Here is a 26,772-nt window from a genome sequence, read left to right on the forward strand (position 1 = left end):
CAGGCTTGACAAAGCCCTGGCTGGGATGATTTAGTTGGGATTAAGTCCTGCTTTGAGCAGGGGGTTGGACTAGATGACCTCCTGAGGTCCCTTCCAACCCTGATATTCTATGATTCTATGTTTCTATCCTTAGAGGATAAGGTGAACAAGTTTTCTCCCTCCTCCTTATGACACCCTTTTAGATATCTGAAAACTGCTATCATGTCCCCTCTCAGTCTTCTCTTTTCCAAACTAAACAAACCCAATTCTTTCAGCCTTCCTTCATAGGTCATGTTCTCAAGACCTTTAATCATTCTTGTTGCTCTTCTCTGGACCCTCTCCAATTTTTCCACATCTTTCTTGAAATGCGGTGCTCAGAACTGGACCCAATACTCCAGTTGAGGCCTAACCAGTGCAGAGTAGAGCAGAAGAATGACTTCTCGTGTCTTGCTCACAACACACCTGTTAATACATCCCAGAATCACGTTTGCTTTTTTTGCAACAGCATCACACTGTTGACTCATATTTAGCTTGTGGTCCACTATAACCCCTAGAGCCCTTTCTGCCATAATGAAGTCCTTGTGTACCCAGCTCATAGAGGAGAATGGGGAGATGAGGAACTCCCATGAGGCCTGCAGCAGGCTCTCTGAATTGAAATATTTCTGTTTTCAGGTGTTTGGTTATTTGACAGAAAGCAGACTCTTTGGTCTGCTATTATTTAGACAAAAACCCAATTTTCCATCAAAAATCATTTGATGGAATTGACCAGCCTGAAAATTTATGGCAGGCATCCAGAAAACACTGTAACAATGTGATCTATATAGAGCTGGACGAATAACTGATTCTTTCATTCACTGGCTGAACCAAAAAATCAGAATTTCTGTTTGGTTTGCACCGGCTTGACAAAGCCCTGGCTGGGATGATTTAGTTGGGAATTGGTCCTGCTTTGAGCAGGGGGTTGGACTAGATGACCTCTTGAGGTCCCTTCCAACCCTGATATTCTATGATTCTATGATTCTATGATCCAAACCAGAAAATTTTCAGGTTTTTTGTTTTGTTTTCAGGTGATTTTTCCTCTTTCATTTTGTTTTTTAAGTTACTCTAGCTACATTCTGAAATAGAACATCGTTTTGAAAGTAAAAGTCAAAATGTTTCATTTTGAAAGTGTAAAAAGTTTCAACTTTAAAAAAAAATCTTTTTTTTTAACGGCAGAAATGATTTGCCGAATTCAGCCTGAATTCATGAATAGCTTCAGTCAACCTAAAACTGAATTTTTTGTTGAATAAACTATTGCAGGGGTGGCCAAACTGTGGCTCGCGAGCCACATGTGGCTCTTTTACCATTAAAGTGAGGCTCGCAGAGTCCCCCCCCTCACATCTCCCATTCTCCACCTTCTAGACTTGGAGAGGTGGGAGCTTGGGACCTCTGGCTTGCAGCAGGGTGGTGTGGTAGGGGTTTCCGCCCAGCAGGGAGTGGGGGTCTCGGGGCTTCTGTGCACGGGGAGGGGGGTCTTGGGGCTTCAACCCTGCAGGGTGCACCTGCCAGGGCTAGGGCCTTCAACAGGAGCGGGGCTGAAGCCCCAACCTCTGGCTCCCAGAAGGTGTGCCCCGGCTCTCGAACTTCTGAAGATTGTAGTATGTGGCTCGAAAGGCCAGTAAGTTTGGCCACCCTTGAACTATTGTCTGAAAAAGTTCACCCAGCTCTAGTTCTGTGTTGTTAGTGGCAGTCACCAGGTGGTGCTATTACGCACAGTCTTACAAGTTCTTTTCCCAGTGAGTGAGCAGCGTCCAGCCTTCGAAGAAATGCTCTATTGTTGTTAGCTTTGCAATATAGTTTCGTTGGAGGAGCTGTTGCAAACAGCTGAGAGTTTGCTCCTTGCCCAAGTCTCTCTAGCTAGCGCCAATTCAGGGGCAGGATTACTAGGGTTACCATATGTCCTCTTTTTCCCGGACATGTCCGGCTTTTCGGCAGTCAAACCCCCGTCCGGGGGGAATTGCCAAAAAGCCGAACATGTCCGGGAAAATGGCGGCTCTGCTCCTCCCCGACTCTTCGGCTCTGTTTAAGAGCCGAGCTGCCCGAGCGCTATGGGCTTCAGGCAGCCCCCTTGCCTCCGGACCCCAGCCGCTGGCCGGGCACTTCCCCTCCCGGGCTCCGGCGGCACAGGGTCCAGAGGCATGGGGGCTGCCCGAAGCCGGTAGCGCTGGGGCAGCTTGGCTCTTAAACAGAGCTGAAGAGTCAGGGGAGGAGCAGAGCCTCCGGCCACGGTGGCTCTGCTCCTCCCCGACTCTTCGGCTCTGTTTAAGAGCCGGGCTGCCTGAGCGCTACCGGCTTCGGGCAGCCCCCGTGCCTCCGGACCCTGCGCCGCCGGAGCCGGGGAGGGGAAGTGCCCGGCTGGGGGCGCAGGGTCCGGAGGCATAGGGGCTGCCCAAAGCCCGAGCGCTACCGGCTTCACGGTTTGCCGGGCAGCCTCCAGACCCTGCGCCCCGGCTGGGCGCTTCCCCTCCCGGGGTCCAGCTGCGCTGGGGAAGCGCCGGCCGGGGGCGCAGGGTCTGGGGGCTGCCCGGCAAACCGTGAAGCTGGTAGCGCTCGGGCAGCCCTTTCCGCGTGGCTGGGAGTGGGAGGGAGTAGGGGGCGGAGTTAGGGCGGGGAAGGGGTGGAGTTGGGGCGGGGCTAGGGGTGGGGAAAGGGGCGGGGCCAGGGCCCGTGGAGGGTCCTCTTTTTTATTTATTAGATATGGTAACCCTAGGATTACTCCATGGGCACCAGGAATTTAATAAATGTATCTTTCCAGAAAGCAACTTGGAGTGTCATCAATGAGCCTTTTGGTCATTGGTTTGAATCGCAGTGTAGCTGGGCTTAGAACTAGCAATTCAGTCATGCCAAAATGCTCCAGAACAGCATTCCAGTACTTCTGATCAGCTCCCTGACAGTACTGGTTATTGAGCTGCCATTTCTCCTCCGGAGTGGGGAGCTGGTGCTGGGGGCTCCGGCACTCCTTTTTTAGGACTCAAGTACTGTCTGAAACTTGTTCCCCTCAAATTAGGTGGCCCTGACATGACATGAGTTTGGCGAATCTCCATTCCAGCTTATACACTTCATCAGTGGTTCCCAAACTTCAACAACCTGTGAACCCCTTTCACTAAAATGTCAAGTCTCGCGAGCTCCCTCCTAAAAATGAATATTTCCAAGGATTTTCTCCTTTACCGGAGTATAAATTATAAAAGCAGTGATCATAACATTTGTTTTTATGACATGATTATTACCCAGTATTTATTATTATTATCATTACAGTATTTTTATTACATTATGAAAACAGCAACACTCTTCCAAGATCTCACTTTCGTAACTTGTATCACTTTGAATAAGCCTGTTATAAGACAAGGCTCCTATGTTTCATCAAGGAGTATCAGATGTGAAACAGCATGAAGGTATTTTAGAAACCAACTCAGAGTTCCTCCTACACAAGCATTCATGTCTTGAGCAGTCCAGGCAAACAGCGCACGTTACAACAAAGCTTAAACTTATTCTTCATAATAATTTAAAAAACTATACTAGCTGCCTATTTAATTTTAAAAACAGCAAAAAATACCCACCTCCCTTTCCATTTCTTATAAGGAGTCTTGAAGTTTAAATCTCAGTGTGATAGATATGCTTGCTTTGATCTGCTTAGCTCTTGGGAGTCCAGGGGCGCTGGGCTGCTGGCCCCGTGCTGCCCAGAGTCCCTAGGGACAACTCTGTCCGCCATTAGGATTTTTTTTTCCTGAGAACCCCCTGTAACATTTCACAAAACCCCAGGGGTTCACAAACCCCAGTTTGGGAACCACTGCACTATATGTACCACCATGCTGCATGTGAGACGGTGAACTGCTGGGGGCAGGGACTGTCTGTGCAGTGTCCTGCATGACCAGGCCCTGTTCTTAGTTGGGACCTCTAACAAGAGCTCCAGCAGGAGGGACCAAACCTGCCTTACTCGTGATGACGGTGGTAGAGTTGACTACACTGTAAACCACGGGGGAAGGGGGGGAAAAGTCCCTGGATCAAAACAAAACAAAATAAAATCCATGATTTTTCAGACAGGCTCATGAGCTGTAAACTTTTAGGGTTGCCGATACAGCCACCGTGACCATCTGAACACATGCAGGTCGCAAAATGCCTTAACACAAGCCCCTTCGAAATCAGTGGCCTGATATCAAAGGTGCTGATCACCCCCCTCCCGCTCGAATCAACAAGAACTGGGAAGTCAGAAGCAAGAACAATCAGGCCATGTATTTCAGAGCCTCAATACAGGATTCAGGGCTAGACTGTGGGGTCCACATTGGAAATTGCCGTCGTTGGCCTCTGCAGTGCAGTCTGAGTCCTGCTGCTTTCTTACCCACTCGCATGGCTCATGCCAACCTCGGCTAACTCGCTCCCCCGTGTCTGGTGCACACAGTCACCCCATGCCCAGAGGAAACTCCACCCCCTCCCTGACAGGCCCTGGGCGCGGCCTGCAAGGGCCAGACATGCGGCTGGGAGGGAGGCACAGTGAAAGACAGACCGGAAGAGCAAGGGAGAGAGCTGGAGAGAGAAGGAGGGAGAGGGAGAGGGAGAAGGAGAGGAGGGAAGCAGAAGAGATTCAAGGAGGGGGAGTGTAGCACAGCAGCCAGCCACATCCCTGTCCCCCAACCCAGAGGCTGGGAGCCCCATGGCTGCTGTCAGAGTCTACACGTCACGTTGCAGGTCAGACGCAGCCCTTGCAAGCAGAGGGCAGGCGGCTGCCTTGACATTTCCCTAGACAGACAAAGAGACAGACGGACAGACAGATCCCAGGGACATGTAGTTCAGCCAGGCAGCTGCTGCCTGGCGCAGGGAGATGCTGCCAAAGGGCTCCTGGGATGGGACAGTGCAGGCCAGGCCTCTCGGATACCAGAGGCAGCTGTTTCCAAAGGAGACGGAAGATTGACAGGGTGAGGCAGGGGGCTGAGCCCCCAGGGACGCTATGACTGCTCCAGCCCTGGGAGCAGAACAGGAAGTGCAGCCTGGATTGGAGCAAGGTGGTGCTGGTGGGGGTGGGGAAGCAGCCGGAAGGGAAGGTGAAGGGGAAATCTCCCTCTGATGAGGGAGCAAGTACCCCCTCCCCCGAGTCTGGGGATATGCGCTGTGGGGCAGTACTAGAGCAGTGGTGCCTACAAATTCAACACTGGCGCACGGCCAGAACCCAGGACTGCTCTTCCGGATGTGGGGACCTTACAACCATGATCCCTTGCCCAGGCCCATTGGCTGGCCAGGGGCTGGGGACCCCGTTAATGGGGAGCAGGTTTTGGAGCCGGTAGGGGAGGGAATGGGGTTGGTGTGCCTGGAGAGGACCCGGGCATATGGGCCTGGGCTCTGCAAGTTCCACCCAGACGCAGGGCCAGGCCTGAGAAAGGAAACCAGTTTCCCATGGTCTCTGGAATCCTGCAAATCATTCCTGCAAATCATCCGCTGGCTACAGATCTCACCTGGGGACGACTGGTCGCTGCTCAGAACCAGGGTGGCTGGAGTTGGCCGGCGCCTCCGGATCTAGACAGAGAGAGGGCACAAAAATAATCTCTAAACATCAGCTGTGCAACAGGAGACAAAGCAATACAATATGGCAGCACCCCAGAGACAGAGCTAACACGTGGTGCCAGCCTGCCACTGCCCGGGTGCAGCAAGCCGTTTGAAACTGGCTGCTGCGTGGTTCCATCCATCAGAGGCACTGCTGTTTGGCCTAGTGCTACCTGTCTGTAGGTACTTACTACACCCTGGCCATGTATCTCTTGTACAGCAGCTGCAGGTGGGCTGATATTTAGTACAGCATTAATTAGAAATAGCTCAAGCCCCAAAATCTGCATCTGGGGGAGGATTTCATACACCCATAAAGTTGCAAGGAGGTGGGAATTCACTCTGGGATTCTGGTTCTGTATCACTCCCAGCTGAGGATCCCAAAGCACCTGGCAAATATAAATGACTCCTCTCCTGGGCAGATAGAGAAAGAACATCGTCACCACTTTATAGATGGGGAAACTGAGGAACAAGAGAGGCCCAAGGTCGCGCATAAAATTGCTGGCAAACATGAGTATAGAATCCAGGTCTCCTGTCTTGAACCACAAGCCCAGTCTCACTCCTCTGTTAGTGTATCTAACATGGCAACATGCAGCAATATTGACTAGAGCTGTCAAAAATTTTCCATAAATATTTTTTGATGGAAAATGATTTTTGGACCAAATGGAAATTTTCAAAAAAATAATTTCCATTTCCATCAAAAATTGGGTTTTTGTCAAAAATACAAAACCCCAAAAGCTGAGATATTTTGGTTTAAATCCACTTTTTTTTCAGTTTTTCACCAGAAACAAAACTGTTTTTCAAAGGAAAATTGTAGCAGAACAGCTAAACTTCTCACAGGGGGGAAATGATTGCCCAGCCAGCTCCGCTATTCCCATATGTAACACGGGGCTTGTCTATGCTTACAGAGCTGCAAGACTTACTGAAGAAACCACCTACACCCACGGGAGAGCTTCTCCCATCAGTGTAGGTACTCCATCTCCCTGAGAGGCAGTTGCTATGTCGACAGGAGAAGCTCTCCCGTTGATAGCGCTGTCTACACCAGGAGTTAGGTCAGTGTAGCTGCATCACTCAGGGGTCCTGACTGACATAGTGATACCGACATACGTTTGTAGTGTAGACCAGGGCACAGACAATGAAGAACACCGTCTCTTTAAGAAAAAGCTGAAAAAGTGACAAGGGAGCCGTATATAGTTTATAACTGATACAATCATTGCATCAGCCCAGGGCAGCGAGCTTGCAGATCCATTGGATTACAGAAATAATGAGGTAGTGGCACCCAGTGGATAGTGCTGCACCTGGCCTGCTTGGTGACCTTTGGAAAGTCAACTTCCTTGCTCTGTGCCTCAGTTTCCCCATCTGTAAAATAGGGATAATGATCCTGACCTACCTGTAAAGTGCTTTGCAATCTACTGATGAAAAGCACTAGACAAGAGCTAGGGATTTCTACTTTCTAGAGTTTAGGATCTATGTGTTACTCTTTTGAACATCTGGCCCACTTCTCTTGGCATCTAAATGGGAGCTGAGGTCTTTCGAAAATCTGGCTCAGGAGGCAACACTGGATAGGAGGAAGGCTGGACTTGTAGGCAGGTTGTTGGGACTGTGGTAATGAGGGCTCAATTCCCAGCTCTGCCACAGCCTCCTGGTATGACCTTGAGTTAATCACATAATCCCTCTGGGCCTCAGCTGGGCTCTGGGGATCACGAACCTTCCCTTCTCCCCTCTAGGGTGCCTGCTAGGTTGTGAGCTTTGGGGCAGGTGAGGTGTTTGGACAGTACCCAGCACCTGGGTGCAACGGGAATGCAAACAGTAATGAGTCTTGAGATGATGTAGCTAGAGGCAAGGGTGTCAATCAGCAGAGCTCCAGCAAAGGAGCTGCTCCCTGATGTCTCTCTCTAGCACCATCAGTTCCTCCGTGGCTGGCTGGCTTGGAGCCTAGGCAGCTTCCAACAAGCTCAGCAGGATGCAGATGTCCTTTAAAATCAATGCCTTGAACAGTTCCTGGCAAACATGGAAAATATTGACTATAATAAGGTACGTGGGCTAATTATACCCAGTGCTGATAAACACTTGGCGATGTCTGAGCTGTTTGTGGTCCTGTTTAGCTCCACTCTTCCTCCTCCAACGAGGCTGCCTCTTATTAATAGCGCTCTTCATCGCCAGAGCACTTCAACAAGGGTAATTAATTAATCATTTAATCCGAGTGCTTGCTGTGTTCAAAGCACGGTACAGCCATTAACTACCTGGACATATTTAACAAATTGATCACACCAAAGCCGGGCGCTGTCCATTGCTCAGCATAGAGAGCGGAGCCCACCTGCGCTGTTTGATCATTTACATTTGTTTAGTTTGGGTGACAGGTGGCTGGATGGAGAGGCATCAAGAGTGAAACCTGACTAGCCCTGGGGTGGGGTCCCATGACAGCTGGGGGAGGCAGCTGACCAGGATAGAATTATAGCCTTGTACTTAAGGTGTTGTATTGAGACTCAGAAATTCTGGGTGCAATTCCTGGCTCTGCCACAGGTGCTTTGTGTGACCCTGGGCAAATCCCTTAGGCCCAGAGCCACAAAATATTCAGTTTCCTAACTTCCCCTGATTTCAGGGTGCTTTCAATTGAACTTAGGACCCTAAATACCTTTGTGGATCTGGGCCTCAGCTCCTCATGTGTAACATAGGGCAATTCTATAACGTTAGTCTGTCTTGCCTAGTTAAGAGTGTGAGCTCCCTGGGGCAGGAAGTGCCCATCCAGCCCTAATGATGTGGGGCCCTGATCTCATCTGTGTGTCTTTGCTTTCCATCTGGCCAGGTTCAACCCCTGCAGACAACCTTGTAAAGGGGCCTTGATTCACATGGACATTGTGGGGATGGCTGTCCTTGGTGCTGCTGCCCAGGGGGGCAGTGGGTTTCACCCACCAATGCCAAGCATTTGCTCTTTGCCCCAAAGATGCAGCTTGTGCCCCATTTTAAAAAGTTTTGGTCAACTAATCAGGGTGCATACTCAGCACCATGGGGCTCTGGTGGCCAATCACAGCCAGGATGAGCTGAGCTTGTGCTGCCCATCGGGAGCCCAGGGTGAGCTGCCTGTGGGCAGCAGCACCACCCAGAATTGCCATAGCAGTGTTCCCTACAGCCCTGGTCCCTCCCACAGCTGGCCTGCCTCCTCCAGTCCCAGCCTGCTCCAGCACCCCCCACCCTGGGGCCGGTGGAGGGGCCTGTGGTTGTCAGTTCAGTCCCTGCGCCAGCTGCATACAGGGCCTTTCCCCTCCTGGCAGAAGTGAAAGGGACATGGTGGGATGCAGAATCTCGCCCCCCCAGTCAAAGGAGGTCCAGCAAGTCACACCCCAGGCCAGGCATCATAGAATCATAGAAAATTAGAGTTGGAAAAGTCCTCAGGAGGTCATCTAGTCCAACCCCCTGAACAAAGCAGGACCAACCCCAATCAAATCAACCCAGCCAGGGCTTTGTCAAGCCAGGCCTTAAAAACCACTAAGGAAGGATATTCCACCACCTCTCAAGGTAACCCATTCCAGTGCTTCACCATCCTCCTAATGAAATAGTTTTTCCTAATATCCAACCTAAACCTCCCCCTCTGCAACTTGAGACCATTGCTCCTTGTTCTGTCATCTGCCACCACTGAGAAAAGTCTAGATCCATCCTCTTTGGAACCCCCCTTCAGGTAGTTGAAGGCTGCTATCAAATCCCCCCTCACTCTTCTCTTCTGCAGACTAAAAAAGCCCAGTTCCCTCAGACTCTCCTCGTAAGCCACGTGCCCCAGCCCCTTAATAATTTTCGTTGCCCTCTGCTGGACTCTCTCCAATTTGTCCACATCCCTTCTGTAGTGGAGGGCCCAAAACTGGACGCAATACTCCAGATGTGGTCTCACCAGTGCCGAATAGAGGGAAATAATCACTTCCCTTGATCTGCTGGCAATGCTCCTATTAATGCAGCCCAATATGCCATTAGCCTTCTTGGCAACAAGGACACACTGTTGACTCAGATCCAGCTTCTCATCCACTGTAATCCCCAGGTCCTTTTCTGCAGAACTGCCGCTTAGCCAGTCAGTCCCCAGCCTGTAGCAGTGCATGGGATTCTTCTGTCCTAAGTGCAGGACTCTGCACTTGTCCTTGTTGAACCTCATCAGATTTCTTTTGGCCCAATCCTCCAATTTGTCTAGGTCACTCTGGACCCTATCCCTCCCGCCAGCATGTCCACCTCTCCCCCCAGATTAGTGTCATCCATGAACTTGCTGAGGGTGCAAACCATTCCATCATTCAGTTATTTAATGAAGCTGTTGAACAAAACTGGCCCCAGGACCAACCCCTGGGGCACTCTGCTTGATATCGGCTGCTAACTAGACATCGAGCCATTGATCACTCCTGTTTAGCCCGACGATCTAGCCAGCTTTCTATCCACCTTATAGTCCAGTCATCCAATCCATACTTTTTTAACTTGCTGTCAAGAATACTGTGGGAGACTGTATCAAAATTAAATATATATATGTTAAAATCAAGATATATTACGTCCATTGCTTTCCCCATATCCACAGAGTCAGTTATCTCATCGTAGAAGGCAATCAGGTTGGTCAGGCATGACTTGCCCTTGGTGAATCCATATTGACTGTTCCTGATCACTTTCCTCTCCTCCAAGTACTTCAAAATGGACTCCTGGGTTCTGTTCCCTGTTGTGCTATCTGGCTCTGCATAAGTCAGTTCCCCTGCTTTGTTCCTCAGTTTCCTCTTCTGTAAACCAGGGGTGACTTGTAGGATTTAAAGCCAGAAAGGATTCTCAGATCATCTAGTCTGACCTCCTGTGTCACAGAGGCCATTCAGTGTCCCCCAGTTACTCCTGTACTGAACCCAGGAACGTGTGTTTGGCTGAAGCCCCTTCCAGAAAGGCCTCCGGACTGGATCTGAAGACAGCAAGAGGTGGCGACTCCAGCCCTTCCTTTGGCAAGTTGTTCCAATGGTTAATCTCCCGCCCAGTTACAAATCTGCGCCTTTTCGGCAATTTGAATTTGTTTGGCTTTCGGATGGTTCTTAGCCCCTGTTTGTAAAACCCTCTGAGACCCACGCGTGCTGAAAGCTATCAGCAGCCTCAGCCGGGAGGATGTCTGCACACAGCCTGTGTGGATACTGATCCACTGTGCGTTAGAGAGCTCACTTTATGGAGGAAGAATGAGGCAGTAACTAAACCTCCAGCCAGGGCTGCTCTGAGCAGGCTGGATTTGAACCAGTTACTGAGCAGAGGCTGCACCCAATACCGCTCCTCTGAGCCTCCAGCTGGGCTGGACCATGGAGCAGAGAGCAGCCCAGACTGCTCCTGCTTTCACAGGCTACTTCCACTTTGCTGCCTGCCTCCCATCAATATCAGGAGGAGCCATGGTATCGATCAGTGCTGGGGGGAACATAGAGCAGGGCCCTTCTGCACCACAGGTCCCAAAACACCGTCAGTGTGTTATTTATACAATACACACAGGCCCCAGCTCCATCCCCCAGCTGCCATTACCTGCTCCGGGCCCTGAGGCTCAGCCAGGGCGTTGGGATCCCTGGAAGATTTTCTACCATCCCCGTTTGGTTCTCACTTGCAAAGATGCCAGACAGACTGAGCCAACTGTCCGCAGCACAGTCTGGCTGGCAGGCAGGGCAGAGGCCTGGTTAACAACACACCCTTTAGCCACACTGTGTCCCTCTTGCTTCCAAGGGAGGAGGGAAAAATATTTAAGTGGAAAGAAGATTCCCCTCCTTTGAGCCATTTCTGTGCCCTGTGGGCCTCTGCCACTGCCACCATCCCTCAAACCTGCCCGAGGCCCTCACAGAGATGGTGCTGTGGCTCAGGAGGCTGCAGCATGGGATGAGCAAACCCAGAAAGATGGTAGTAGCCGAGTGAGTCCCTGGCAGAGCGAGGCAGTGCTGGGTTAGAGAACGGTCATGGTAGCTTGTCCCAGAAAAGAGCCAGAAACTCCCACACAGCCAGTTCATGCACAGAAACATTTATGACTCCTCAGCGGTTCACGCGAAGAGTGAAAAGTGAAACCAGAAAGAGCCGCGGTCACTATTCCCCATCCGCTTTTCTCCTGCTTCCCAAAAACGTTCTCCTGGCAGAGAACAGGAACGATGTCATGTGACCAATCCCGCCCCCGGACCTGGATAGCAAACAGTCAATGTGATCAAGACGGGACCACGATGTCTAAAGTCTTCAGATGATAATTCGCAGCAGCAGATCTGCCCAGGGCCCAGCTGTTCCACAAGTGGGGGAGGGGCTGGGGTTAGGGTTGGGGGAATGCAGCATGGACTCTGCTATAGACCATCCCAGCTCCAGCAGGGCTGCTTCTCCTCCTGCCCCTCCTGCTCCCCCAGCAGAACTATCGTCTTCCCTGTTCGATGCCGTGATACAGCCTGTTCCCCAGCAACCCGCATGAGATCCCTGCACTTCCTGCTCCCCAATCCTGTCCTCTCTCATGTGGCACAGTGGTGACAAGGGGAGGGTTTGGCCATCACTGGCAGCAATAGCAGCCCAGGCTGGGCTGATTCTCTCTCCTCCCCATCTCGGCCCCTCGGGCAGAGCCCTTCTCAAGGTACCGGCGTTGCCTGTCACTCCTCTGTCTCTGGAGTCAATCGGCCAGGTGGGGCCTTTGGATTCTCCCGGGTGGCTGGAGTTCACTCTCTGCAGCAAACAAAACAAACTGGGCTCATGTCACCAGTGATCAGAGCCAGCCTGGGTCATCGCCCAGCCCTGGGGGAATTCTGGGCAGCTGGATCCCAGCTGCAAGCCACTTCCTAAGCAACTAGTCCTGCTTCCCTCCATTGCCCTTCAATCTCCAGCCCTCCTGAGCAGATCGGCAGGTGAATGTGCCCTGGTGCTAGCCCCCTGTTGGCCAGGAATGCCTCTTGCCTAACATGGTTCCCCAGCGGGCTCTGTTGTCAGTAGCTGGCTTTCTGCACTTAGGACAGATGGATTTGCATGCTGGGCCGCAGCCATCCTGGGGGAGGGATCTCAGGGGTGCTTAGGTATCCTCTGGCCTTGTCGATTTGCCCTGAGAATGGCCGCTTGCTGCTCACTGTGGATTCTAGTTTGGAAATTGAAATCAATATATAATCAAAAAGCAAACTGTCCATTTCTGTTGGAAAATGAAGGCAGCTGTGACAGAGATGATCCCATCAGACTCCATGCCTCCCTCTCTCTGTCGGGCACTATCGGAGGCACTGGAGCCAGTTGCTCTTTCCAATGAGACCCACTGGAGATTATTCAACCGGAAATGACATTGAGGCAGCAGGGTCTCCAGGATCAATACTCCGGCTCTCCAAGGCCTAGTAATCAGCTGTGACCGTGTCCACAGGCAAAGAGATCTGGGCCACCGGAAGAGCGTCCAAACCACCCAGAATGTTACCGGGGGCAGCATTGTGATATGGTTGGTGCTCTCTCCCCTTCATCACCATCTGTCATGCAGTTATCTCCACACATCCCGGGAGCCAGGACAGTGCTCTTCTTAGTCCCATGTTACAGATGAGGAACTGAGACTCAAAGACATTGAGTGACATGCCCAAGGTGAGGCCAGGAACTGAAGCCAGGTGTCCTGAGCCCCAGGCCAGCACCTACCCACGACACGCTCCATCATCCTGCACTGTACTAAAATATTTATGTGGCAACCAGCCAAAGCTACAGATTTCTCAATACAATCCCGCAGCTTGGGCTGGGTACTGGGATAGTTCACTTGGGCTCATTATCCCAAGTAGGGAGGGTACAAAATTCACTCCGTAGCATAAAGCCAGCTCTGCCCTGGATGAGGGGTCCCTTCGGTCAGGCACCAGGAGACAAAGCACCAGGGAGATCTGATGTATCAATACATCATAATTAGCATAACAACACTTTGCCCTGTGCTAAAGTGGGAACTGGTGGCATTTCTATGACAGGTAATGACCCTTGCCATGGGCCGTCAGCAGGGTTCGGCCCAGGGCCAACAGCCCCAGGCACATACCCTGTTAGAGAGTCACAGATCTATATGTGAGAAGGGTTAATTATGAACATGTATAACACAAGCCCTCTAGAGAACCTCACACAGCGATTCCTGTACCGAGCATAGTAACAGCTGGCTGAGCCAGAGTGGGTCTTTTGGAAGGACAGACAGTCTGCATCCCAGGGCCAGAGGGCTCAGGGGGATTTCCGGCAAGGTTCAGGAGATCTGTGCTGGATGACAATGCAGTGGCAGATGCCCTGTCCCACCAAGCTGGGGGTTCGGTGTGGGGAGTCCACACGCCTAGCCACAAGAGTAACTAAAATTGTTACTAGTGAGTCCGATGCAAATGCTGGGGTGCGGGGCAGGCCTGGGGCACTGTAGCTCAAGAAATACAACCTGCTCAGCCTTGTCTTCAGTGCCTTCTGGACTCCCGCTCCTGGCTGTGCAGGGTGGGCCTGGAACAGGTGCTCTGTCTTAGCCAGGGAAGCATCTGATTCCTTAAAGCCCCTGTGGACACAAGTTCCCTGCTCCCTCCCCAGCCTGGTCAGGGTGATGGGAAAAGAGATGGACTTAGCAATTTGCTCCATTAGCTGGCTGCAGTAGGCTCTGGAAGTGCCATCTGAGGAGTTCTCTGCTCGGTTTGTTAGCACCATCTCCCCCGCAGAGACTGCAGAGGCACCAGCTCCAACAGACCCTTCCTTATTGACTGGGGCAGGTTGTCAGATCCCATCCAGCAGCAGGAGAGACTGGCGCATCCGCCTCAGCGGTGCTGCTGTTTGGGCACATAGCCACACCCAGGCATCCATGAAAGGTGGTGGGGAGCGGGGCATTGAGCTGAGAGATCCTGAAGCACAGGGTCGTCTACCATGTTGGTTTGCCATTACCCCTTGATGGGCAAAATTAGGCTGGAGTTATACAATGAATAGCTAGCGCTATCCCTTCTCTCTGGGCTCATGGAGCAGAAAGGTATTACAGGCAGAGCTTGCAGGGACACCTATAGATAAGGCTGCCTGACATTTCCCAGCGTAGGACCCTGTTTTCAGTTGGTTATAATTTCGCCTGATCACAGCACCAGGATAGCTTGGATCCATACCCAGTCCTCTCTCCAAAGGGCCAAACAATTACCTCTCTCCCCTTTCCCAAGACCCAACATCGTCTGACCTTCAAGGAAAGGTGACCATGGCCCCTCTCCAGCTGGGGTAACACACCCTGTCCTGTGGAGACGGGAACCTGCTGGGGTTCACCCCTCCCCAGAGGTTCTCCGGGGATGGGATGTGGAGTGGCCCTGCCTCCTTGCTAATGGAGCAGTTATTGCCAGTGGCTTTCCAAAGGCCTACTCACAGCTAAAGTCTTGTACATGCTGCACTGGGTTGGGCCTCTATGCAAATATCAGCATCCTCCCTGAAACAGTCCTCTGGCAGCAGCCCCACACACGGGGCAGGGGTGGCTGAGAGGGCGAGCGATAGGGATGGAAAGAGGGAGGAAACATTAGACCCAAAGAATCTGCTGAGCAGAGAGATGAGAGGAACCCACTTTGTGCTCAATAACTGTAGAGAGCAACTGCAGAGCCGTAAGGGGCAGAATTGCCTTCGTTCGTAAGGCGCTGTTGGGGGCTAGATTGCACAGCAACCACGAGGTGTGTCATTGGTCCCCATCACCAGAGTATCTCAGCACCTCACCATCTTACCCGCCTCACCATGTCTCCTCACACCCCCTGGGAGGCAGGCCAGGCCATTATCCACATAGCACAGAGGGGGAACTGAGGCCTACAGACATTAAGGGCTGGATTTGTAAAGATATCTGGGCTCCTAAAGATGCAGATATGTGCAAGGCACCTCCCTGCATCTTTAAGGGCCTTAGATACCCTTACAAATCTGACCCTAAGCCGCTTGCCAACTGCCACCCAGGGCACCAGTGCCAGAGCAGATCTCCCAAGCCCCAGGTCATCATTTGAACGACTCACCCCTCTTCTCTCTTCACCTCACGTGCCAACTCCTATTTGTATTTGCTAAGCACCCGACTCTCTGGGCCTGCGCTCGTAATCCTGAATCTCTCCAAATGCTGATTTCCAGTAGAATCATTTACTCTTCAGTGCCCTGAGGAGATGCTCATGAGACCTGGATTGGTGGCTGGAGCTCAGTAAGAGAGTGGGGAGGGAAACACTTCTGGTCCTTATGCAGTAATAATCTGGGTCCTCCCTGCCTCCCCACTAGGCTGGGGGAGGGGCTCTTTCATGCTCTTCTCCTTGTTAGACTAGTTGCCATAGAAACCCACTATCTGAATTTTCAGCAGAGATTAAAAAGATACAAAAATGGATGTTTCCCTGGTGATTAAATTACTCGATTATCGCATGTTCCCACAGGAAAGGTGTGAATGGAGAGCAAAGGCTGAGGGCTGGGGGGGGTGGGGGGTGGAATCCACATACTGCCTGCGACAGGGGACCCAGGTGAGGTGGGCGCAGGCAGTGTGTGCTGCAGGATCCGCCACCAGCCTCCACGTCTTTCCCCTCTACTCCCAGGAGAGCTGTGAGGGCTCTGCCCGGCTGTGCCCTGCCCCGTGCACTCGGCTTCGCTCTGCTTGGGCAGATGGCAGGAGAAACAGGCTGCAAGGGCAAGGGCCAGCTCTGCAATGGGACTCCAAAGAAGTGATGCCAACTAGCACCTGCTGAGGATCTGGCTGTAAACCTGCCCTGGTGCAGAGAGTGTGGTTGCACCCAGACTTGGCCCGGAACAAGGTTACGTGTCATGGGAGCCCAGGTTCACCATGGGACCTGAGCACCCTGCACCATGAGCAGTCTGCACAGAGCCCCGAGTTCACACCTGGCTCCCCAAGTTCCGAGGATGCAGGTTCACCAGGGAGGGGATTTGGCCCAGCCTGTCTGCTGGCTAGAGAAAGTGGAGTAGAGGGATGATGGCTTGACAGCACTGACAGATACTAGCACTCCCCGTGTTGCACCTGCCATGGCATCAGACACCATCGCAACACGCGGCAGCTCCCAAAGCGACGCGCCTGGTGTTTGATCAGAGGCACTGAGAAAACAGGACCAAAACCCAGAACAAAAGGCAGTGACAGCACCTGCTCTGGGTCTGTGCAGCCAGACACCACGCCAGCTCAGCTTGCACTGGGCACCAGGGGCCAGCAGCTCCCCTCAGCTGGGTGGGGAGGGGTCAAGCAGGGCTAGACTCCCATTCTGCTGAGAAGGGATGGTGTGAGGGAGACTCAGGGCCAGCCTCTGGCCTTGTTCACATTGAATTCTCTGGGGCTGCTCTCTGGGGAGAGCATGACCCATATATGGTATGCAGGGCACCCCTGCAACGCCAGTCCAAATGCCCAGGGCCTGTCCTCGCTCCCCCCCCCCCGCAGGAGAAGAACACAGCTGGGGGGTCATTAACCAAATATTCCTTTTCAAAGAGTCATGGATTTAAACTGGAGGCAGAGAGAGGGGTAATGGAAATGCCTCCATGCTGCCAGCAGAGCACCTGTGCTCTCCCTGCTCTCTGGCTTATAGGGCACATCTCTTCTCCCTCCCTCCCTGCAGATGGGGAGGCAAGGGACAGGCTGTGTGGCCAGCAGGCCCAAGGAGCTGGACAGCCAGTTCCGATGCTCGTGGCTTCACCCTCAACTGGATGCTGGCAAGTACACAGCTGGATCAGTCTGGCTCGCCTGTGTGCTGTGCGGTTACAATGGGTATCGGGTATAAGAATGTGTTTAGTGTTTAGATTCTGTTGGATGTTTGTGAGCTGCTGCAGCATTAATCTCACTGAGAGCCTCTGGATCCCATATCGTAAGGTAATATTTGAGCATTTGACTTGTGAGCCTCTGAACTGTGTAAATCACCAGCCAGGAGAGAGACATTAACTAGTGGGAAATGCTGGTCTCCAACAGAAGGTGTCAAGCCCTGCCTGACCAAGAAGGTCCATCGACACCAGACATTCCAGAGTGGAACCATAAAGAGGACAAAAGACTTTGTTGTTTATTCTCCACACACCCATGAAGATGAGCCTTGCAAGTGAATTCTTCCCATCAGCTAAGTTTGAAACTCAAAGCACAAGGGGAGAGGGGAATAAAACCCTGACAAAGAGGAATCGTATCTCACTGCTGTGTGGACTCTGGGTTTTTAGGCAAGGTTTCTAGGCATAAGACAGGGATCCCCAGTGCTTAGCTTGGGTTAGCCCTAAGGGACAGTTAAATCTTGCTTATTATAGAAGCTTCTATTCCCTTTTGAAAGTTAAGACTGTAGCTTGTGTGTGTGTTTGTGTGTGCGTGTTTATTTACCTGCTTCACTCTTGTAAAAAACTCTCTGGTTTCATTTTCCTAGTTAATAAATCTGTATATAGTTTATTATAGGATTGGATACAAGCATTGTCTTTGATCTAAGGTGCCATGGGTAAGTGGCTGTTTTTTTGTGACTGGGAGTAACCTGACTATTGCTGCAATCTTTGGTGTAAGGGACCATCTGTCACACAGGGATGCTCACCTGGGTGGTGAGATAGATGGGAGTACCCAGGGGGACTGGCTGTGACTCCACGTTAAGGCTGGTACAGTGCCTGAGGAATTTACACTTAATGGTTGGTGAAATCTCAGTGTAGCACTCACAGCCAGTTTGGGGGTTGGGCCCTGCTTCCTAACAACCTGCCCTGAGGCTGATACTCATGCTTCATTGCAGGACAGCTTGGCAAGAGGGTTGAGTGGAACTGCCTGATGGCTCAGGCCGGCTCTGTACCCCCCCCCCCAATCATGCAGCTTGTAGTGGGTCTGTACCCTCAATCATGCAGCTCACACTGGGTCCATATCCTCAGTCGTGCGGCTCACGTCGGGTCCATACCCCCAGTCGTGCAGCTCATGCCTGGTCCGTATTCTGGATTGTGCGGCTCACGCCGGGCACATACCCCCAATCGTGCAGCTCATGCTGGGTCCTTACCCCAAGTCGTGCAGCTCACAGTGGATCCATACCCCTGATCGTCCAGCTCACACCAGGTCCGTACCCCTGATCATGCAGCTCATGCTGGGTTCGTACCCAAGTTGTGCAGCTCATGCCAGGTCCGTACCCCCCATTGTGCAGCTCATGCCAAGTCCGTACCCCCAGACATGCAGCTCATGCCGGGTCCATACCCCCAATCATGCAGCTCATGCTGTGTCTGTAGCCCCAGTTATGCAGTTCACGCCGGGTCCATACATGCAGTTCACACTGGGTCCATACATCCAGTCACGCAACTCACTCTGGATCTGTATCCCCAGTCATGCAGCTCACGCTGGGTCCGTACCCCCAAATGTTCAGCTCACACTGGGTCCATACTCCCCAATTGTTCAGCTCACACCGTGTTCATACCCCCAGTTGTGCAGCTCACGCTGGGTCCGTATCCCCAATCATGCAGCTCACGCTGGGTCCATACTCCCAATCGTTCAGCTCACACCGTGTCCGTATCCCCACTCGTGCAGTTGAGGTTGAGACAGAGCTAAAGGGCAAGGGGCGTTGAGCCACTTTTGTGTTCCTGAAGCCTAGGGCAGCCTTCCCAGCCTTTCTGGTGTGAGTTAGAGCCACCTCAGGGCTATTCTAACTCATATTCTGCTCCATGGCTTCCTATGGGTGCTGGGGAGCAGAGCTGAGCAGAAGTGCCCTGCCCCTGATGCTGCCCTGCTCCACTCCCTATGCGAGGGGTGCCCTACTTACAGGGAATTCTCAGGGGGATGTTCCCACCCTCATCCAGGCCCCTTCGTGTTGCCAGCATGGCCCAAATGGGCCTTAGTGTCATTGCTAATCAGGCCCGCTATCCTAAGGCCACAGCTTTCAAATGGAGCTGGCCCTCCGTATGTCCAGAAACTGCCTCCCACCCCCTACATGTCAGGCCTGCTTCCCTGACTCCTCCCAGCATCCCTCCCTCCTCCACCTGTGCCCCACCGATCAGCTTCCCTCCTCGATTTGCATTCATTGCCGTTCTCTCTGCCAGCACAACGGCTCTGGGGCACACGGCGCGGGCAGCCCCCTCCCACCCCACCACGGCAATGTCCCAGGTGAAGTGCAGTCCCCGTCCCTGCTGCTCCTCCCCGGGGACATTCTGGTGACAGCAGCCAAGCAGGCCATGCTGAAGCAGTGTCCCCTCTGCCCTGTGCACAACCTTTCACCTGGCGAAACCAGGAGCAGCTGCTGGAGGAATCAACGTGGGTGTCTCTCCAGTTGGTGGGTGTGAGACGGTAGCTCAGGGCCCCATCCCAGCATCACACCCTCTCCTCTCCCAAACTCTGTCCTTCGGCCCCAAGCAGCACTGGGCATGGCATGACTGTCCCCTTAAAGCCCTTGGCATGGTGTGGGCCCTGGCTCCTACCGAAGGGTATTTATGCTACTTGCACCCTCCTACGCCAGCTGGTGATTGGGCACCAGGGGAGGGGCGCGTGCCTCAATACCCCTCCTAGCTCCTCCCCCAAACCCTCGCTTCTAAACAAATGTATTTGAACCCCAAGATGTTATTTTTGCTCCTCTAGTTTGGTGGCCTGGGCAGTGGGAAGTGGGAAGTTTCCAGTTTCCTCCTTCCCAGTCTCTGCTTCAGAGAGAAAAGAGCATTTTATTAATAAACAGAATGCCATAAAACACAGCTAGATGGCTTCATGGAGGTCCATCAATGGCTATTTGCCAGCATGGGCAGGGATGGTGTCCCTAGCCTCTGTTTGCCAGAAGCTGGGAATGGGTGACAGGGGATGGATCACTTGGTGATTCCCTGTTCTGTTCATTCCCTCTCGGGCACCTGGCCCAGTATACAGAGTGCCTGTGGGACAGTATGCGCATGTGCGTGTGGGACAGTGTGTGCGTTGAACAGTGTGTGCGTGGGACAGTGCGTGGGACAGTGTGCCCATGGGCGTGTGGGACAGCGTGTGTGGGACAGTGTACACGTGGGATAGTGTGTGTGTGCTCGTGGGATAGTGTGTGCAGGACAGTGTACGCATGGGACAGTGTGCGTGTGCGTGGGACAGTGTGTGTGTGTGGGCCCCTTTGGCTGCAGGAAGCACACCCCTGGCGATGGGTGGCGCCCCATGCACATGCCTGGCTGGCAGGTTTGAATGCCCAACAGGGGACAAGGCGACACAGTAAGACACGTATGGCCACAGGAAGGCACAAGTGCTGCAAGCCCCTGTCTGTGCTGGGGGAGGACTCACAAGAAGCGTTAGCCCCGGTGGTGCTGAGTGACACCCACCCAGGGACGCTAGATCTGTAACAGTGAGAGCACCAAGCAACCCCAGCGCTGGCACCGGGCCCTGCTTCAGTGGCCAGGCTGGCCCCACTGCCAGGGAAGGATGCTCTCCATCTGCTCATTAGTGCCCCAGACCAGAGGTTCCCTGACCCCACTGCAGTGCTGCTCTCTCAAAGCTTCTGGAGCCAGACACACCCAGTGATGGAGCAACCTGACCCTGGCTCCCCGTTCGCTCTCCCTGCGCAGAGGCCCCTGCCCTTCCCCCACCCTGATTAGACTCTGAAGAACTCGTTAGCCATCAGGATCAAACTATCTAACGGCAGGTGCCACCCTGCCAGTCAGGACGGGGCTGTTCAGTGCATGGCAGATCCTCTGCAGGCCCCTTCATTCTCCTCTCCAAATCACACAACGTGGCCTGTGGAACTCACTGCCACAGCACAGCAGTGAGGCCAAAAGCTGAGCAGGGCTCTACAAAGGAGCAAACTTTCTCTGGGTAAGAAGAGCATCCAGTGTGAGAACAGTGTCCATAACCTGGAGGCCTGGCAGGCCTGGAAACACTGGTCAAACCCTAGCTAATGGGGGTTGGGCAGGAACTGTCTTTGGGGGCAGATTATCCCATAATTCCCTTCTGCGGGAGTTTCTTGCATCTCCCTCTGAAGCAGCGGGTGGTTGGGATGCTCAGAGACGGGATACCAGGCTAGATGGGCCCCTGGACTGACCCACTGTGACAAGCCCTTGGCTTCTCCTGCTTCCCCCACCCAAAGAGCCAAACAGGCACCTCCATCCTGTTGCAGGGAAGCAGCAAAGCAGTGGGAAGTCTCCTTGGGAGCGCAAGCCCCTCGTGTGTCCCCTCTCACAGAGCGCTGACCTCCCCGCAGCAGACTGCCTGGCCCTGCACACACCACAGCACTTTGCCATTTAAAGGCACAGTGTGCAGAATACCAAAAACTACACAGACCCCCCGCAAATCCCACCTCCTGGTGCCAGTCTCGTCTGCCCCAGGCCTGCTTTAAACCAACCCCTCCCCCCCAAAAAAGCCCTGGCCTTCATTGTGCTCCACTGTCACCATGTCACACAGAGGCAGAGAGCAGCAGTGGCCACAGACGGGCTGGGCTGTTTGTTCAGCAGTTCTCAGGAGACATTCAAATGCCCTTCGAGCAGAGCGCTGGCGCTGGCTGGGAAACACAGACCTGCCCGGTAGCTCGTGGCAGGGCCAAGCTGTGGTCTCAGCTATGCACTACCTTCCCCAGCCCTCCCTCAGCTTTCGAATCACACAGCTAAGCCCCAACCCAGGGGCGATGCCCCCTCCTGCCTACAGTCCTGAACAGAGCCACAGGAAGTGATGCTGTTCCTGTGCTGTCAGCTCCCCACACTGCTGCTTCCTGCGCCAGGCCAGTGCCAGCCGTGATGGCGGTGTGATGGTGCCAGGGGTCTGAGCAGGATTTGGCTTTGCCCCAAGCCTAGGCCCAGCCACACATGGGATCAGCAGCGAGGAGAGCTGCAGAATCTTGCAATATGAAGTCAGAAAGCCAGCCCCTGCTCTGCCTGTCTGAGCCCACAGCATATGGCTCAGGTGGCGCATCTGCGCCCCGCCTCCCCGCCGAGAGAGCCTCTGCTGCCCCTTCCCCATGGGGCACATGTGGCCAAGGTAGAAGTGCTGCCAGGCAACTGGCTGAGGGGGGAGGGGGCAGGTTAAATGGCTTCCTTGGAAGAGACCTGGAGCTGCTCCTGAGCCAGTGAGGTCAATAGGAGTATTGGCAATTTTGGCATCAACTGTAACAAGCCCAGGTCAAGGCCTTTCCCCATCACTCAGGTGCGGGAGGGGGAGTGCAGGTTAACTGCCTGGTATTAATAAACTGCTGCTGATGTTGTAGCAAAGGGAAAGGTGCTGGCACCCTTCAGTACTAGGGGTGGGGGCGGGTCAGCACTGAGGACTGAGAAGGGCTACAGGAGGTCAGGAGCCCAGGGCTGGGAAGGGCCCAACTACTGGGGGAGGGCATTAGCCAGCAGCGAGGTGGGGAGGGGTAGGGCCCAGGTGCAGGAGGGGGGGGGATGAAGGGCCCTGAGACACGGGGATGGAAGGCCTGACACCGGGGCAGGGTGTCCAGGCCAAGTTCGGCAGGGCCGGAGCACCTTGGCTGCCCCTCCCTGCCAGCAGAGCCATAGAATCATAGAATATCATAGACTATCAGGGTTGGAAGGGACCTCAGGAGGACATCTAGCTATAGGCCCCTGCTGCTCTGAGATTGCAGAGCAGGGCTTCAGGCAGGGCGTCTTCTCGCCAATTCCACACAGACCCCAGGGAGGGGAAAGTTGAGGCCTCCTGAAGGGCTCGCTCTGGCCTCAGTGAGGTCGGTGCTAAGCCCTCAGTGACTTCCATGGTAGCTGGACTGGGCTGTAGGGTGAGGGCCATGCCTTTAATCTGAATAATCCCTCCCCAGAAATCCCCACAGCACCCATGGGGCCAAGCTGGGGCAGAGGCAGGCCTGGGCCAGTGGCCAGATCAGCACATAGGGTTGCCAGGTGTCCGGTTTTTGACCGGAAAGCCCAGTCAAAAAGGGACCCTGGCGGCTCCGGTCAGCACCGCCGACCAGGCCATTAAAAGTCCGGTCAGCGGTGCTGGAGTGCTAAGGCAGGCTAGTCCCTACATGTCCTGGCACCATGCTGCGCCCCAGAAGCGCCAGCCAAGGGGCTCCACGTGCTGCCCCTGCCCGAGCACCGGCTCCGCACTCCCATTGGCCGGGAACCATGGCCAATGGACAGTGCCTGCAGGCAAGAGCAGCATGTGGAGCCTCCTGGCCCTCCTGCCTAGGAGCCGGACCTGCTGGCCACTTCTGGGGCACAGCACGGTGCCAAGACAGACAGGAGCCTGCCTTAGCCCCACTGAGCGGGAGCCACCTGAGGTAAGCTCGTGCCGCAACCCCAAACCCCCAACTCCCTGCCGTAGCCAACAGCCCATACCCCCTCCCACACTCCAACCCCCTGCCTCAACCCACAGCCCCCTCCCACATTCCGAATCCCTCAGACTCACCTCCCCAGCCTAGAGCCCCCTCCTGCACCCCAAACCCCTCACCCCCAGCCCTACCCCAGAGCCCACACCCCCAGTTGAAGCCCTCATCCCCTCCCTCACCCCAACCCCCTGCCCCAGCCATTGAGGGAGGGGGAATGTAGTGAGCGGGGGTGGGGCCTCAGGGAAGGGGCAGGGCTAGGTTGTTCATTTTGTGCTATTAGAAAGTTGACAACCCTATCAGCACATGGCTCCTGTGCCCTATCCTGGGACCGGGGTCATGGGCAGGGGCGCGTGTGGAGCAATAGTCCTGGGGGCTAGTTCTGTGCTGCACCTGCAGGACCCTGGTGCCACGGGGCTGCAGTTGATGAGGCAACACTGGAGGGGGGCCAGGGCAGGAGTGCGGGGAGGGGCAGGGAGCAAAGGGACCCTAAGCGTCAGTGTCCCTGCGAGAGACAAGGGGGAATCACTGGAGCTGTTCAGAGGCTTGGGGGTTTCAGAGGACCCTGGAGAAGCGGTCACAGCCCGGACAGGCTGCACCACACCAAGCGCACAGGGATGGCCAGGGCCCCGCTAGTGACAGGCCCGGCAGGAACCAGATGCGCTGGCAGCTCTGGCAGGGAGGGAGGAGCTGGGGTGCTGCTGCCAGGAAGGGCTGATCCTCGCACCTTCTCGGGGGACAGCGTGTCCATGGCCTCCCCTAGTCCCGTAGCATAAGCTGATTGGCCCAGGGTGGGCTGGGGGTCAGGGGCAAAGTGGCAGGGCCAGAGAGCACCAGGGCAATGCGAGGGGGGCGGAACTTGCTTCGGGCTGGGGCTGAACATGGCTGAGTGGAGACGGCGCAGGGGGTTGGTAACAAGCTAGAGAACATCCTCCCCTGGACCCCCCCTCCCCCGGGCCCTCAGGCAGCAGTTTTAACCCAGCCCATGTGGCCAGGTTTGTTCCTCCCCAGGGCACTCACTGACCCCATGAGACAGCAGCACTGGGATTTCAGTGAAGTTCCCAGGTGTTGCCGATCCCCCAAACTAGCCCTAAGGGGTACCCCCTGTCAGAGAGACGGGGACGGGGGTGGCAGCAGGAGACCCATTTAGCACCAGGCCTGGGCAGGATGTGCAGGTGCAGAAGGTAGGGTTACCATATTTAACAAATAAAAAAAGAGGACCCTCCACCGGGCCCTGGCCCTGCCCATTTCCCACCCCCACCCCAACTCTGCCCCTTCCCCGCCCCCTCCTCCCTCCCACTCCCAGCCACGCGAAAAGGGCTGCCCGAGCGCTACCGGCTTGACGGTTTGCCGGGCAGCCCTCAGACCCTGCACCCCCGGCCGGCGCTTCCGCAGCACAGCTGGAGCCCGGCAGGGTCTGGAGGCTGCCCAGCAAACCGTGAAGCCGGTAGCGCTTGGGCTTCGGGCAGCCCCTATGCCTCCGGACCCTGCGCCCCCGACCGGGCACTTCCCCTCCCGGGCTCCGGCGACGCAGGGTCCGGAGGCATGGGGGCTGCCCAAAGCCCGTAGCGCTCGGCTCTTAAACAGAGCCGAAGAGTCAGGGGAGGAGCAGAGCCGCCGCGGCCGGAGGCTCTGCTCCTCCCCTGACTCTTCGGCTCTGTTTAAGAGCCGAGCTGCCCGAGCGCTACCGGCTTCGGGCAGCCCCCATGCCTCCGGACCCTGCGCCACCGGAGCCCGGGAGGGGAAGTGCCCAGCCGGCGGCTGGGGTCCGGAGGCAAGGGGGTTGCCTGAAGCCCATAGCGCTCGGGCAGCTCGGCTCTTAAACAGAGCCGAAGAGTCAGGGGAGGAGCAGAGCAGCCACGGGAGGGGAAGTGCCTGGCCGGCATTTTCCCGGACATGTTCGGCTTTTTGGCAATTCCCCCCGGATGGGGGTTTGATTGCCGAAAAGCCGGACATGTCCGGGAAAAACCGGACGTATGGTAACCCTAGCAGAAGGGGGTGGCAGGAGGCCCTTTCAGTGCCAGGCCCAGACAGGGAGCCCGAACGTGGAGGGAGGGGGGCAGTGGGAGGCCTGTTCAGCACCAGGCCCAGGGAGGGCCTGCATTGGCAGAAGGGCAGGAGACCTGTTCAGCAAGGGAAGCCCAATTCAGCACAAGTCCAGGGCAGAGCGCGTGAGTGCAGGGGGCCAGCCTGGGGGATGGAAGGTTCAGTAGCCCGGGGCCCCCGGCTAGTGCCAGGGGGCTTTCACCCTGCAGTGCCTCTACTCCAGGGGAAGCTCAGGGCTGGTCCGTTCAGGCGCTTTCTCAGCAGTGAATCCACTCAGAAAAGGTGAAATAAAAATAAACCTGCAACTAAAATACTCCCGGGGGAGGGGAGCTGCTGGGGCTGGCACCGTGCCCGCTGCGCAGTGAGATAGCTCCCAGCCCCGCTCCCCGCACTGGCAAACCTGCACCTGCACCTGCGCCGAGTCTGCTCCCAGCGCGGCACTTGCTAAATGAGACGTCTCCTCGCGGAGTTGGGTAATTTGCCCATCTGCGCAGAGGCATGCGAATGGAATCGAACTCGGCGCCTGTTCATTGACTGCAACCTGGGCTCAATCAGCGCAGGACCAGTCCAGCCCTGCGGTGACTGGGGGCTGCGCGTGCCTTGGAGGACAAGACTGGGGAGGGGAGAGCAGGGGGCCACGGGACATGAGCGAACATTCCCACTCGCCGCAGCCACGTCCAAACTGTTAATTCTCTTCACTTTCAATTCTTGCTGTATTTAATTTCCACAAAAGGGAGGAGCTGGCAGAGCTGGGTAAGGCAGGTGCACTGCAATGGTGGCACATCTGACCCACAGCCATGCAATGCCCTCAGTCCTGACCCACAATCCCTGCTAGCCCACCCCTGGGCTCCCCCAAACACACACAGCTATGGGGCTGCTTCTCAGTCCTGTCCCACAGCCCCAAGCTATCCCAGCCCTGGGCTCCCTTCCAACACACATGGCTCTGTCGGTGCTCCTCAATCCTGACCCACAGACCCCTGCTATCCCAGCCCTGGGCTCCCCATACCCAGCTCTGCCGGTGCCCATCAATCCCATCCCACAGCCCCCTGATAGCCCAGCCCTGGGCTCCCCACATGCAGCTCTGCCGATGCTCCTT

At 54.7% G+C, this 26,772-nt stretch overlaps 1 protein-coding gene across 2 annotated transcripts in view; it reads right to left on the reverse strand.

Moving 5' to 3' along the window:
- Nucleotides 1-26,772, reverse strand: part of PPP1R1A (protein phosphatase 1 regulatory inhibitor subunit 1A) — a 69,284-nt gene that overhangs the window by 32,049 nt on the left and 10,463 nt on the right. For both annotated transcript variants that reach the window (XM_005296034.5, XM_042858933.2), the window contains exon 2: nt 5,460-5,520. In XM_005296034.5, the coding sequence (XP_005296091.1) occupies nt 5,460-5,520 (61 nt within the window). The remainder of the gene's footprint in view (nt 1-5,459; nt 5,521-26,772) is intronic.

Source organism: Chrysemys picta, chromosome 22 (genome assembly GCF_011386835.1).
Source record: "Chrysemys picta bellii isolate R12L10 chromosome 22, ASM1138683v2, whole genome shotgun sequence".
In the NCBI taxonomy this organism is placed as follows: Eukaryota; Metazoa; Chordata; order Testudines; family Emydidae; genus Chrysemys; species Chrysemys picta.